The sequence below is a fragment of the Podarcis raffonei genome, chromosome 16 (assembly GCF_027172205.1).
Source record: "Podarcis raffonei isolate rPodRaf1 chromosome 16, rPodRaf1.pri, whole genome shotgun sequence".
Lineage (NCBI taxonomy): Eukaryota > Metazoa > Chordata > Lepidosauria > Squamata > Lacertidae > Podarcis > Podarcis raffonei.
Window position 1 is genome coordinate 29,435,519 of NC_070617.1, and position 13,743 is coordinate 29,449,261.

Sequence of the window (13,743 nt, forward strand, 5' to 3'; positions counted from 1 at the left end):
TTAATTTCGTCTTGCGGGGCACCACTGTAGTGGTATTGCTTGGGAATTCTAATAAACCAAAAGAGTGGTGCAGTTGTGAAAGCTTAAGTCCAGTATTTTGATTCAAAATGGCATCCAACTGTATCCAAACATAGACAGAAACCCACTCCTTGATCTCAAGAACAATCAAGCAAAATTTGGTTACCACATCTTAAGAGGTGTCCATGTGCACGGTGACAGAATTTTCCAAAATGTGTAGCTGATACAGAGGGTCGCAGGTTCAATGCTTGACTTTTCCAATATGAAGGCTTAGGTCATGGGTAGGCAAACTAAGGCCTGGGGGCTGGATCTGGCCCAATGGCCTTCTAAATCCGGCCTGCGGATGGTCCGGGAATCAGCGTCTTTTTACATGAGTAGGATGTGTTATTTTATTTAAAATGCATCTCTGGGTTATTTGTGGGGCCTGCCTGGTGTTTTTACGTGAATAGAATGTGTGCTTTTATTTAAAATGCATCTCTGAGTTATTTGTGGGGCATAGGAATTCATTCATTATTATTTTTCAAAATATAGTCCGGCCCCCCACAAGGTCTGAGGGACAGTGGACCGGCCCGCTGCTGAAAAAGTTTGCTGACCCCTGGCTTAGGTTGACCAAGAGATGTGAAAGACCACTACTCGAGACCGCCCAGTCACATGTTCTTTATCTTTGGGCCCACAGATTTTGTTGGACTACAACTCCCATCATCACCAGTTGGCTCATCCAGTGGTCAGGGATGATGGGAGTTGTGGTCCCACACAGAGAGGACTGGGGAGAGGGGCATATCTGGCTTCTCTGTCACTGCACTGGAGATTAGTTGACTTTTTGCAAAAGTCAAAATTGTGGCAGCAGAAAGGAACCCGGCAGCAAGGGATGCAATGTTTGATCTTTGAGCTGCTCTCTGAATGTCTTTATTTATCACTAAGCTCTGGCCTGCTGTGGTTCCACGAAGCCATCTTTTGCTTCAAGATTGCAAGAAATAGAAAAAGGAAACAATAATAAAACCTTCATTCCAGCCAAGTATGTGTCTCTGCCCCTTCTTCAATCCAGCAGCATGGTCTGGAATGGAGCTCTCCATCTCAGTCTGTGGGTCCCCCAGTACATCCGCCACTGTGGGAAAGTGGTGATGAATTATCAGAGCAGTAAAGAAAAGACAGGCCGGATAATATTTCAACACCAACCAAGTTCTTTGACAGCAGCTATTCTAAAGGCAATTACAACTTGTCGTTTTAGTTTTGCGTCTCTGTGTGTGTGTTGTTGTTGTTTTAAAAAATACGGCTGAAATGCATTGTGAAGGAGCACAACACAAACTGTACTAAAAGCCTTGGGGGGTTGGTGACCTCCCAGAAAGATAAACAGGTGCCAGCTAAAGCCCCATAGGATTGATTTTCTATGGCTAAGCTGGCATCCCGAGACATCTGTTTTGCCCTGTTTCAGAAAAACAGCATGAGCCATTGTCGGCCTTAACAGGAAGGAGCCGCCGTTTCTCATGAAATACAAATGCATTATGCGAAGTGTCAGGCTGCACCAGATTGCTTCCTTTCTTTCTTCCTCTCCTCGCTTCCCTCCCCCCCATTTGGTTTTTTGCTTGGTCTTTCCAGGCGGTAAGGAAATCTACACGGTTAGTGCAAAAAGGACGCGCAGACTGACGCTCCCTCCTAGCATCCCAACCACCGATTTAAGTAATTCTTCTTCTTCGGAAAAGTGTGTCGTCCCTGGGAGAAAAGACATGCTCCGACAAACTAATTTCAACGTGCCAGAATATTCGGAAAGGAAACTGGTTAATCCCTCATTTGAGAGATGGCTCCTTCACTCTCAATTTGGGGGCGGGGGCTAGGAGAGGGCCTTCTCTGTGGCAGCCCCTAAGCTGTCAAACGCCTTCCCCTCAGAGCTGCATTGAAGAGTTTGGATTTGATATCCCGCTTTTCACTCCCTTTAAGGAGTCTCAAAGCGGCTCACAATCTCCTTTCCCTTCCTCCCCCACAACAAACACTCTGTGAGGTGAGTGGGGCTGAGAGACTTCAAAGAAGTGTGACTGGCCCAAGGTAACCCAGCAGCTGCATGTGGAGCAGTGGAGACGCGAACCCGGTTCCCCAGATTACGAGACTACCGCTCTTAACCACTACACCACACTACACCACACCACACTACACCACACTGGCGCACTGTACAGTTATCTGCGAACGCTGAAGACACGCCTCTTTCCCTTGGCTTTCATATATATTTTGACAACCACTTATTTTTGTGATGTAAGCTTTTTAAAAGCTGTTTTTTGACATTGTGCTTTAATGGTGTAACCCACACTGGGAACTTAGGGTGAGAAGGGTCTTAATAATAATTTAATAATAATAATTTATTATTTTTACCCTGCCCATCTGGCTGAGTTTCCCCAGCCACTCTGGGCAGCTCCCAATCAAGTGTTAAAAACAGTACAGCATTAAATATTAAAAACTTCCCTAAACAGGGCTGCCTTCAGATGTCTTAATAATAATAATAATACTGCAAGGATTGGCTGGACCTCAAGCCTGGGGACCAAAGGGCTTAAGTGGCGCTCGAGATGCTCCTCTGACCCCATCCTCAGTCACACCCCTCCTGGTTCACAGTCACCTCAAGTGTGTTTGCCTGGTTGGTATGTGTTCCCGAACTACTTTTGGTCTTCAGGTGCTCGGCCGGGACCTATAAAAAGTAGTTTTTAATGTGTCTGCCCCTTTTCAAAGGACTGGTTTTGACTAATAGAAAGCCTTAAATGGCTCATGACCACCATACCTCAAGGACCGCCAGTCTCCATATGAACCTACACCTCTGATGCCCTTCCTTGTGTGCCTCCTCCACAAGAAGTCCAGAGGGTGGCAACATGAGAACGGGCCTTTTCTGTAGTGGCTCCCATCTGTGGAATGCACCCCCCAGGGAGGCTCCCCTGGCGCCTTCATTGTATACCTTTAGGCGCCAGGAAAAAGCGGTCCTCTTCAACCAGGCCTTTGGCTGATGGACATCCAAAACCCTTTTAAAATGTGTTGGGGAGGAGGGGATTACATTGGTACCTTGGACTGTATGGGATTGGCAGAAATGAATGGCAGAATCCATGACCAGGGAGAAGAGTCGGCAGAAGAAGATTGGAAAAAATTTAAGGACTATTTACAGAAATATTGTAAAATTAAGGATTGTTGAATGATGCTGGATTGAAATTGAGTGGTTTCTAGCTGTAATGATATAAAGGAATATGGGGGGGGAAAGGATTGGATAGAAAACAAGGTGTTTATAAGCTGTAATGCTTTAAGTTAAGGATTTGCTGAACAAATAATTTGAAATGGAATACAAGAAGGGGAGGTATGAGGAGGTCAGACAAATATGTTATGGAAAAGTATGTATTATGAACTATATGTTTTTTTTAAACTTTTTTGTTTGTTTTTTGTTTGCATAAGAATTGGAAACTTTAATAAATATCTCTTTAAAAAAAATACATTGGTACCTCGGGTTACATACGCTTCAGGTTACATACACTTCAGGTTACAGACTCCGCTAACCCAGAAATAGTGCTTCAGGTTAAGAACTTTGCTTCAGGATGAGAACAGAAATCGTGCTCTGGTGGCGCGGCAGCAGCAGGAGGCCCCATTAGCTAAAGTGGTGCTTCAGGTTAAGAACAGCTTCAGGTTAAGTATGGACCTCCGGAACGAATTAAGTACTTAACCCGAGGTACCACTGTATCGGGTTGTTCTTGTTCTTATTTTTATTTTTGTATCTATTTTTATTATGTATTTTGTTTTTTATATTGTGGTTTTATTATGTATTTTTATTACATATTTTGTTTTTTATATTGTGTTTTTACGGTGGGAACTGCCCTGAGACCCACGGGTATAGGACGGTATACAAATTTAAGAAATAATAATATTTTATTCCCCCATGGAACAGTATTGCTGTCGAGATAAAACACGTGCGCATTGTCTGCACTTTCTGGAAGGAGCCAGAGATGCTTTTGTTCTGACAGGCTTTCCCAGGATGGATAATTGAGTTGTTACAGAAAAATAGAGAGTTTGGCTTTTGCTGCCCAACTCCCCAAGGGACTGAGTCCCCTAAGTCCATGATGAATAGATGGAGGCAAGTTTCATAGAAAGCAAGGCAGATCTTTATTTTTCTCTTTATTATTCCCTCCCCTCCTAGCAGGGAGTTAAGAGAGACCCCAAACAATGGAGCGCAAACCCCTATAAAGAATTTGGAAATTGCTCACCCTGTAACCCAAGACCACCCCCCAAAACATTATACCTACATCACAGAAGGAGGTGGTCTGCAGCAGAAATTTGAGAGTGTTGCTTCTCTCCTGTCTGCCAGGATACCTAATAATTGCATTTTCTGGGTAGATTTAGTTCCTGAATCTCTTACAGATATTGATAGTTTGCTCAGCTTAACAGATACTTGCCAGACTGTATTTACAGGGAGGTGTAAGCCCCTACAGTCCAAAGACAATTGGAACGCTTTTCCCATTTCCTTCCTCCTTGCAGAGAAATATTTGAGGTCAATTTGGGAGAGTCAAAATGGCTTGCTCTCCTGTACTATTTCAGACACATGGTTTATATCCTTATGTGTGTGTGTTTGCCTTGTACATTTATTCTGTATTTGAGAATTCTTATAACAGGGTCTTCACCACAGGTACCCACTTGTTAGGGTTTTAAGTCCTCCTTCAAATATATCCGTTGTTTGTGTGTGTTTAACTGTTGCTATTTATATGTAAATCGCAAAGTGCGTGATTGGCTTCATTATTATCAAATAATGGAGGCCTATAATTTAGACCAAAAAAATTGGCTTCCAGGTGGAAAAATCAAAATTGGAGACAGAACTGTTAGAACCTAAAATGAAGATATTGTCAAGAATGTATAACTTGCTGTTAAAATGGAATACTCAGGATGAAACAGTGAATCCGGCTATGAACAAATGGGCACAAGATCTTGGACATAACATCACACCAGCTGACTGGGAACAGTTGTGTACCACAGGTATGAAATTTACGGCATGTAATGCCCTAAGAGAGAATATTATGAAAATGATGTACAGGTGGTACATGACACCAGTAAAGCTTGCAAAAATCTATCATTTGCCCGATAATAAATGTTGGAAATGCAAAGAGACTGAAGGTACATTCTTTCACCTTTGGTGGACGTGCCCAAAGATTAAGGCTTTCTGGGAGATGATATATAATGAATTGAAAAGGGTATTTAAATATACCTTCTTAAAGAAACCAGAGGCCTTTCTCCTGGGCTTAGTCGGCCAATTGGTGCCAAAGAAGGATAGAACCTTTTTTATGTATGCAACAACAGCAGCAAGAATACTCATCGCAAAGTATTGGAAGACACAAGATCTACCCACCTTGGAAGAGTGGCAGATGAAGGTGATGGATTACATGGAACTGGCTGAAATGACTGGCAGAATCCGAGACCTGGGAGAAGAGTCGGTGGAAGAAGATTGGAAAAAAATTAAAGACTATTTGCAGAAATATTGTAAAATTAATGAATGTTAATATGATGTTGAATTGAATCTAAGTGGTATTTGGTAACAAAGCTATGAGGAACATGTTCAAGTGAATTGACAATGGAAGAAACTACAAAATTTAGATTATGTGGTAATATGAAGTTAAGATAAATGAAAGAGGGGAAGAATTTGCTGAATAGAATTGGGGATTGGGAATGCAAAAAAGGGAGGCGTGAGGAAGTCCAGAAATATGTGAATGGAACTAAGATATGGAATGTATGATTTCTTTTCTTTCTTTCTTCTTCTTCTTTGTTCCTTTGTTCTCTTTTTGTTCTCTGTTTTTTACTTTTTGTTTTTCTGTTTTTCTGTTTGTCTTTTGTAAAACTTCAATAAATATATATTTTTAAAAAAATATTTATATGTAAATCGCCTTGAGGTGGTGGTTTAAAGGTAAAGGTACCCCTGCCCGTACGGGCCAGTTGTGTCCGACTCTAGGGTTGTGCGCCCATCTCACTTAAGAGGCCGGGGGCCAGCGCTGTCCGGAGACACTTCCGGGTCACGTGGCCAGCGTGACGAAGCTGCTCTGGCGAGCCGGCACCAGCGCAGCACACGGAAACGCCATTTACCTTCCCGCTATAAAGCGGTACCTATTTATCTACTTGCACTTAGGGGTGCTTTCGAACTGCTAGGTGGGCAGGAGCTGGGACCGAAAGACGGGAGCTCACCCCGCCGTGGGGATTCGAACCGCCGACCATGCGATCAGCAAGTCCTAGGCGCTGAGGTTTTACCCACAGCGCCACCCGCTGTGGTGGTGGTTTAGAAGGCGATTAAATACATCAATGATAATAATGCCACCATACAAATATATAGCTAATAAAATGTAACATATGGGTCCCAAAAGGCAATGTTTGGATTAAACATAGGTCCCAGCTCTTAAAAGGTTGACGATTACTCCACAGTAATTGTATGCGTTGGGCCTTTAAAAAAAAAAATCACCCTCACAATTTGCATGTAGGCTGGCCAATTTTTCAAAAATGCCTAAGTTTATAATGTAAAGCGTCTTTCCTCCCAGCGGAACACTTTTCTGAAGGAAAGGACATAAAATCTGAAACGGGAAAAGCGCCTTCTCTCAGAAGAAGCGGGAAATGACTCCTCGACCTGCAGTTTTGGGCTGAATTGTTTGTGGGGAGGACGGGGCTCGAACCCGTGTCTCAGCGGAGTCAGCCCCTGAGAGAGCCAGTTGGCCTCCTCAGCATCTCGCCTTTCCTATTTCGCTTCGGCCCCGCCCCTTTCTCGGGAAGGAGGGGTGGAGTTGGGGGGAAAGGCGAGAGCGGGGAGGAGGGGGAGGCGCGTTCCTCCGCCACGCCGCAACACCCGATTGGCCGCTCCGCCGCCGCGCACCAATGAGCATCTCCTTCGTCGCCTTCGCGAGCCGGCGGCAGGACGGGGGAGCGCGTGGGCGCCGTTGGCAGCCGCTGATTGGTCCGCGCCGGGCGCCGGTGGCGGAAACGGTTCCTGAGGCGACAGTTCGCCGTTTACCTCAGCCGCCGTCGCGGTGCTGAGGGACTCGGGGGGATGCGGCGACCGAGTGGTCGCGGCGGCTTCCGGCCCCTGGCTTCCCGCTCCTGGCCGTTGTTGTCGCCGCTCTCTCTGCTCCTCCTCGTGTGCGGCTCGGGCCTGGCGACGGGAGCCGAGGAGGGCGCTGTCACTTGCGGCTCGGTGCTGAAGCTGCTCAACACCCGGCACAACGTGCGGCTGCACTCGCACGAGGTCAAGTACGGATCCGGTGAGGAGACGACAAGACGCGCGGGGCGGGAGGCGAGCCGAGACAGAGGAAGGGAGGGCGGCGGCCGGAATCTGTTTCAGAGCCGGGAAAAGAGGAAAGAGCCGCGCGGCTGCCGGGAGGAAATGAAACCCCTCTCGGCCCCAGGGGGAGGTTGTGGGGCGGGTTAGACACCCGAGGGCCCGTCAGAGCCCCGCTTCGTTTTCCCAGCTAGTGATCTTCAGAGGAAGGCTGCCATTAGCAGTACAGTGGTACCTCGGATTACATACGCTTCAGGTTACATACGCTTCAGGTTACAGACTCCACTAACCCAGAAATAATACCTCGGGTTAAGAACTTTGCTTCAGGATGAGAACAGAAATCGTCCTCTGGCGGCGCGGCGGCAGCAGGAGGCCCCCATTAGCTAAAGTGGTACCTCAGGTTAAGAACAGTTTCAGGTTAAGAACGGACCTCCGGAACGAATTAAGTACTTAACCCGAGGTACCACTGTACAGTGGTATCTCGGGTTAAGAACTTAATTCGTTCCAGCGGCCCGTTCTTAACCTGAGATACCACTTTAGCGAATGGGGCCTCCCGTTGCCACCACACTATTTCTGTTCTCATCCTGAAGCAAAATTCTTAACCCGAGGTACTATTTCTGGATTAGCGGAGTCCGTAACCTGAAGCATCTGTAACCCGAGGTACCACTGTAGTGGCATAGGTGCTGGGGGACCTGAGCACCAGTAGCGGATTTACATATAAGCTAAACAAGCTATAGCTTAGGGCCCCGCTCTCTTGGGGGGCCCCAAAAAATTAAAAGGAAAAGAAAAACTGAATGTACATTTCCAAAATATAAGATAAAAAAATAAAATAAAACCTGCATACAGCAATAGTGTTTTGTGTTGTGTAGGCTCCTATGATGTAAGTAATGGGCCCCGCCTGCTAGCCTACTCCCTAAAATATCACTGGTTTGCTCATTTCTATATAAAGGGTGCCTACATTCTGCATATTTTGTTATGTGCAAATGGCTTTAGATACCTATTAGGTCCGTAAATTACCATATAGCATATGTTCAACACAAAAAACAAACAGCAACAATTTGTTGTTGGCAAAGGACAGCTGGACATATAAAGGATCCCATTACCTTCAGTAGTTTTAAGGCCTCATCAAACCTAAATCCGGCCCTGCTGAGCACCCACAAAATGAAAGGGCTGGGCACCCACAAATTTCAGGGCCAGGGCCATGCACGCTTCATGACACCCACAGCCAAGCTGGCACTCCTGAGTAGTGGTGGTGATAATGTTTTGTCCTCCTCATCAGCATAAACAGGTTCCCAGAGCATGGGCATAGGAGGTGCTCCCCCCATCATGTAAGTAAATAAAAATACCTATTTTTAGTAGAAATGCAATTTCGACTAAAAGTAGAAATTGCAGAAAGATTTTTATGGGTTTTTCTGAGCCCTTGGGGTCAAAAGAAAGCAGTTTAAAGCAGCTGACATTTCATTCTGAATCTGCTTGGCAGAGGATAATGACAGGTGGCTGTCCTGCACCCCCCAACATAAATCATGGCCATGTCCCAGAGCAACTTGGGAGATGCCAATGATAAAACAGCCCTCTCCCCTCAGGAAGTCGGAAAATGAGTAAACCATAAGAAAAAAAGGCATCAGGAGGGAGGAGGAAAAAACATACCCCAGTGCGACAGGCCCTGAAAAGACTCTCAAAGTGGTTTAGGAGGTGTTGGTGATAAAACAGGCAGTGCCCACAGACTTCTCAGTGGCAAAAGGCAGAACCCTAAAAGGAAAAGGGGATCAAGAGGGAGGAGGAACCGAACGTGGCCATGGTGTTTTACGAAAGAACAGGTATGGCAGGTATGCCCTGTCCCAAGGGTGTCTGAAGTGTAAAACAGACACAGGGAAACACGTCAGGGAAAGGAGAAATGGAGGCGTGGGGAGAAAATGTGGCCATTTCAATTATGCACACTTTGATTTGGTTACCACGATACAGGGGTAGCTAGTATGGTGCCCTCCAGTTGCTGCTGGACTACAACTCCCATCAGCCCCAGCCAGGGTCACAGTTGTAGTCCAGCAGCACCTGGAGGGCACCATGTTGGCTACCCCTGTAGTAAGAGGGCCATGGTGAGTGAGGGAATGTTCATTATAGAGGGAACAAGGGAAGGGAAGAAGGGGCCAGGTGAGGCAATGCATAGAGGTGAGATTGGGAAGGTGGGTCCTATCGTGTTCAAAATAGGTGTCTTAGGCAGAACAGAACAGGATGCCTTCTCTGCAGCGGTGGCTGGTACCCATAGGGGCTGGTCAGGTGGAAGCCCAAAGAGTAGGCAGACCTAGAGCCAGTGAGAGGTAGAGTCATCTAATGCTAAACTACTTACACACTTTACCTTTAATGCACATTCATTACTGCATTTCAGAGGGTTGGACTAGATGACCCTTGTGGTCCCTTCCAATTCTACGATTCTCTGATTCACTCCCTCAAAGAATTCTGGGCACTGTAGTTTACCCCTCACCTAGATACAGTTCCCAACACCCTTAACAAGTCACAGTTCCCAGGCTTCTTTGAGAGGAAATGATGTGCTTAGAATGTATCAGGGGCTTCTGGCAACTGTTGAAGTTTGCATGGTGAAAGTGTTAACCACTGAATAAGTTTCTCCACCAGGAGCTTATTTGATCTTTTATAAAGAACACAAGAAGAGAGATCTGCTAGGTCAGACCTAAAGGTCTTAATAATCTGACATCCTGTTTCCTACGCTGCCCCCAGCCAGATACCTTTGTATGAAGCTTATCAACATGCAGGACAATAAAGTAATGGATATCTTCGCTGAGAGACTGCTTCTGAACAGGGAGCTTCAATTTTTGCCTATTATGGCTAATAGCAGCTTACTGACCTGCCTACAAGGAATATATATATATATATATATATATATATATATATATATATATATATATATATATCATGTTCAGCATTCTGTTTTCAACAGTAGCCATACCCTGGTATAGATGTTTCTGTATTCTTTTCTAAATTTACATCCTGTATTATTACCAAAGCCTCAAGGGAGCTAGTTCCAGTACATACAAAAGTAAATAATAAAATATCTGTACATGGAAATGGAAATTATCTGTCATGGTTAATTGCTCCCATTGGACATAGAAAGTTTAGAAACATTAAATTTATTATTTTTATCCTGCTTTTCTGTCTGAGGACACAGAAGGCTGCACAAAAACATAACTGAAGCATACACAACAATCGTAAAAAGAAATAAATTGCAGCATATAAAAGCCAAATTCAAAATAGTAAGTTAAAATCCAAATAAAGCTTAATAATGGCAGGGGCGGAAACCTTGCAAACCAAAGGCATGCTGAACCAAAAAGAGAAGGGGCCTCACAGATCTCTGTAGAAGAGGGGGGATGTTCTGCTTTTTTGTTTGTTTTTTGAAGAGAGCAGTGTTCTCAGGAAAGAAAGAACAAGCAGGTGGAGCAACCTCACTTGGCCCAGTTTTATGACAAAGTCTTATTACCTGCCTCTGTATCTGCACACAATGACTATATAGCAATTGTTTTGTTTATAGGAAGTGGTCAACAGTCAGTAACTGGAGTTGAAGTTTCTGATGATGCTAACAGCTATTGGCGGATCAGAGGCAAAACTGATGGGTCCTGCCAGCGAGGAACGCCTGTAAAGTGTGGGCAAACAGTACGCCTTACCCATGTTAATACAGGGAAAAACTTGCACACCCACCACTTCCCATCACCACTCTCCAATAATCAGGTAAAACCAGAGCTTTTCCTTCATACTTGTTTACTTATTTTAAGCATCTCAAAAAATGTAAGCAAATAAAAATGGAGTTTACTCTTAAATTGAATTGGAAAGTTATGAAGGCATGAAATATCTATATATTTAGGAACAGGTTAAAATATCAGTTGTGCTTTTCCATATGTAGTATACAATTTTATTATAAAGATATGCCATTCAATTCTATGCATGTTTACTCAGAAATAAGTCCCAATGCAGAATTGCATGTCTCTTGATATGTGTTATATCCTCCTCTACTTAATTTCTCTCTTGATGTAGAAGAGAATGTGATTTGCAGAGGGGTGGCCCAGATAACACTTCTTAAGTATGCAGAAAGTGGTTGTTGCTGTGGCTTAGGTTGTACTCATAGTGGTGGACTATTGGTAATATGCCCCTAATTCACACTGATATATGTTAAAGGCTGGTTCTTAGATGTACAACAGAAGATAACCTTGTCCCAGTCTGTAGTTTGTGAACTTCTTCCATTGTAGTTGCTATAGACTTGCTATGGAACATGAATACATAGAGGAGAGAGAAAATCTGAGTGGCTTCTCTGCAGTACTGTACAAAAAATATCCTATTACTCTAGATTCTATGATGTGTATAATGGAATGCCATTTAGTTTTCATATAGTAATTTAAAATGTTCAAAATGCTTCAAATAAGATCTCTTATCTGACCTTTACGATAAGGTTTTGCAGCTGGTTAAAACTAAAACAAGTAAAATAATTTATAGAGTTATTAGAACAAGTAAAATAGTTCAAGAAAGAAACAGAATACTGTAGATTATAGTGGGTCCTACAGAACAAATACCTTAAATGTCAAAAGGCAGGGCAAATACTAATACCCCTTACCCAGTATTATTATCCCTGTGTTACAGTAGATAGTCTGAAGGATTGTGGCTGGATTAAAGATACCTACCAGGTCCAAGGCAAATGCAAGATGTTAACTGTGGGCTTTGCACTTCTATCCTTCATAGTTGTTTTGTTCTTATTTGATCATAAGCAACTCACTGATAATGTACTTCATTTCCCACTTCCATCTTACTATTTCTGATTATTTCAGTAACACTTGGTTTTGGCATTTAGATTCTAAAAAACAGAGTTACATTTCATTTAGCCCCTGAGATGTTGCTGAACTACAACTCCAGTCAACCCCAGCAAGCATGGTCAGTGACCAGGGCTGATGGGAGTTGTAGTTCAGCAATATCTGGAGCAGGCACAGGCAAACTTGGCCCTCCAGATGTTTTGGGACTACAACTCCCATCATCCCTGACCACTGGTCCTGTTAGCTAGGGGTGATGGGAGTTGTAGTCCCAAAACATCTGGAGGGCCGAGTTTGCCTATGCCTGACCTGGAGGGTCAAGTGTCTCCTACACTCTGTTATATTTGTTTGTAGCCAGTTCTAATCCTACTCAAGAGTAGACCCATGGAAATTAATAAAAATGACTAATTTAATCCCATTAATTTCAGCGGGTCAACCTTGAGTAGAATACAACACATTGCATTATTATTTTGAAGTGGGTACCGGATCATTTTATCATTTCCATATACTACTGTCATTCTGCTTGTGTGATGTCACACACGCAACCAACCAATATCTACCCCCACCCTTTTTGTTCTTATAGGAAGTTAGCGCCTTTGGTGATGATGGAGAAGGAGATGACTTAGATGTGTGGACAGTGCAATGCAGTGGGACATACTGGGAGCGAGACGACGCAGTACGTTTCAAGCACATAGGAACGGATGTGTTCCTTACAGTAACAGGCGAACAGTATGGCCATCCAATCAGGGGACAGCGGGAAGTCCATGGCATACATTCTCCTAATCATCACAACTACTGGAAGGCTATGGAAGGTGTTTTCATTAAGCCCAGCTTGGACTCTACAAAGCACGATGAGCTCTGAATGTGTGGTCGACATTTTATGTTAGAATCCACCAAAGTGTATGAGCTGGTTCCTTTCTTTAAACACCACCCTCATTTTCCAATATTGTTAAGACACTGGAATATATTTGCAGGTCAATGTTTTCATGCGTAACTGCAATTTTGGTGAATTCAGACTGGAAAGAAGCTAGATTTGCTGTTTGGGCCCCCATCTATTTTCAAAGTCATTTCCTTTTTCTTATCTCATTCCTTCTTTCCCTTAACTAAGAAAATAGTCACTTGCTGTGTAAACAATCTAATCCAAAGTGCAATAAAACTTAAATTTTTGTAATTCTTTCTCAAGTTTTACGTAAACTCATTAAAAATATCTATATGGAAACCTTGCTTTTAGCAACAACCAGAAGGTGTTTGGGGTGTGTGTGCTATAATGTAAGTCTAGGAAGAGATAAAAAGTTTTGTAGATAAAATACTTTATAATCCTGCCAAAATATCTGTAGTTCAGTCCTATTCTTTTTGGCTCCCATTATGCATCATTTGCTGCTAGCGTTCATTTGTATCTCTTGGGAAATATGTAGATGAGTATTTTGGAGTAACGGAATTTTTAAAAAGTAGTTACCATACATTTCACTAGTGAAGGGAAGGGGAAATTTGCTATGTGGAAGACCATCCTAAGAGAAGTGCTGTAGAAAATGGTTTCATGCTGTTCACTAAATACATTTCTTTGTACAGCTTGGGTCAGTTTCATTTAACACCTAGTCCCTTTCCCCTCTCCATTTTGTATACTTAACATTAAACAGGAGCCTAGCTAAAGAAAAGCCAAATATA

At 43.6% G+C, this 13,743-nt stretch overlaps 1 protein-coding gene across 1 annotated transcript; it reads left to right on the forward strand.

Moving 5' to 3' along the window:
- Nucleotides 1-6,940: 6,940 nt before the first annotated feature.
- SDF2L1 (stromal cell derived factor 2 like 1) lies at nucleotides 6,941-13,249 on the forward strand. The gene is made up of 3 exons (XM_053369291.1): nucleotides 6,941-7,259; nucleotides 10,815-11,011; nucleotides 12,662-13,249. Exons 1-3 carry the CDS (start codon nucleotides 7,049-7,051, stop codon nucleotides 12,938-12,940), a joined length of 687 nt encoding a protein of 228 aa, XP_053225266.1. The 5' UTR covers nucleotides 6,941-7,048; the 3' UTR covers nucleotides 12,941-13,249.
- The last annotated feature ends 494 nt before the right edge of the window (nucleotides 13,250-13,743 follow it).

Bases quoted from the DNA above. Each gene is read 5' to 3' on its own strand.
- SDF2L1 (XM_053369291.1), top strand. From the start codon at position 7,049: ATGCGGCGACCGAGTGGTCGCGGCGGCTTCCGGCCCCTGGCTTCCCGC. The intron at 7,260-10,814 runs GTGAGGAGACGA...TTTTGTTTATAG, and splicing joins CGAGGTCAAGTACGGATCCG to GAAGTGGTCAACAGTCAGTA. The intron at 11,012-12,661 runs GTAAAACCAGAG...TTGTTCTTATAG, and splicing joins CACCACTCTCCAATAATCAG to GAAGTTAGCGCCTTTGGTGA.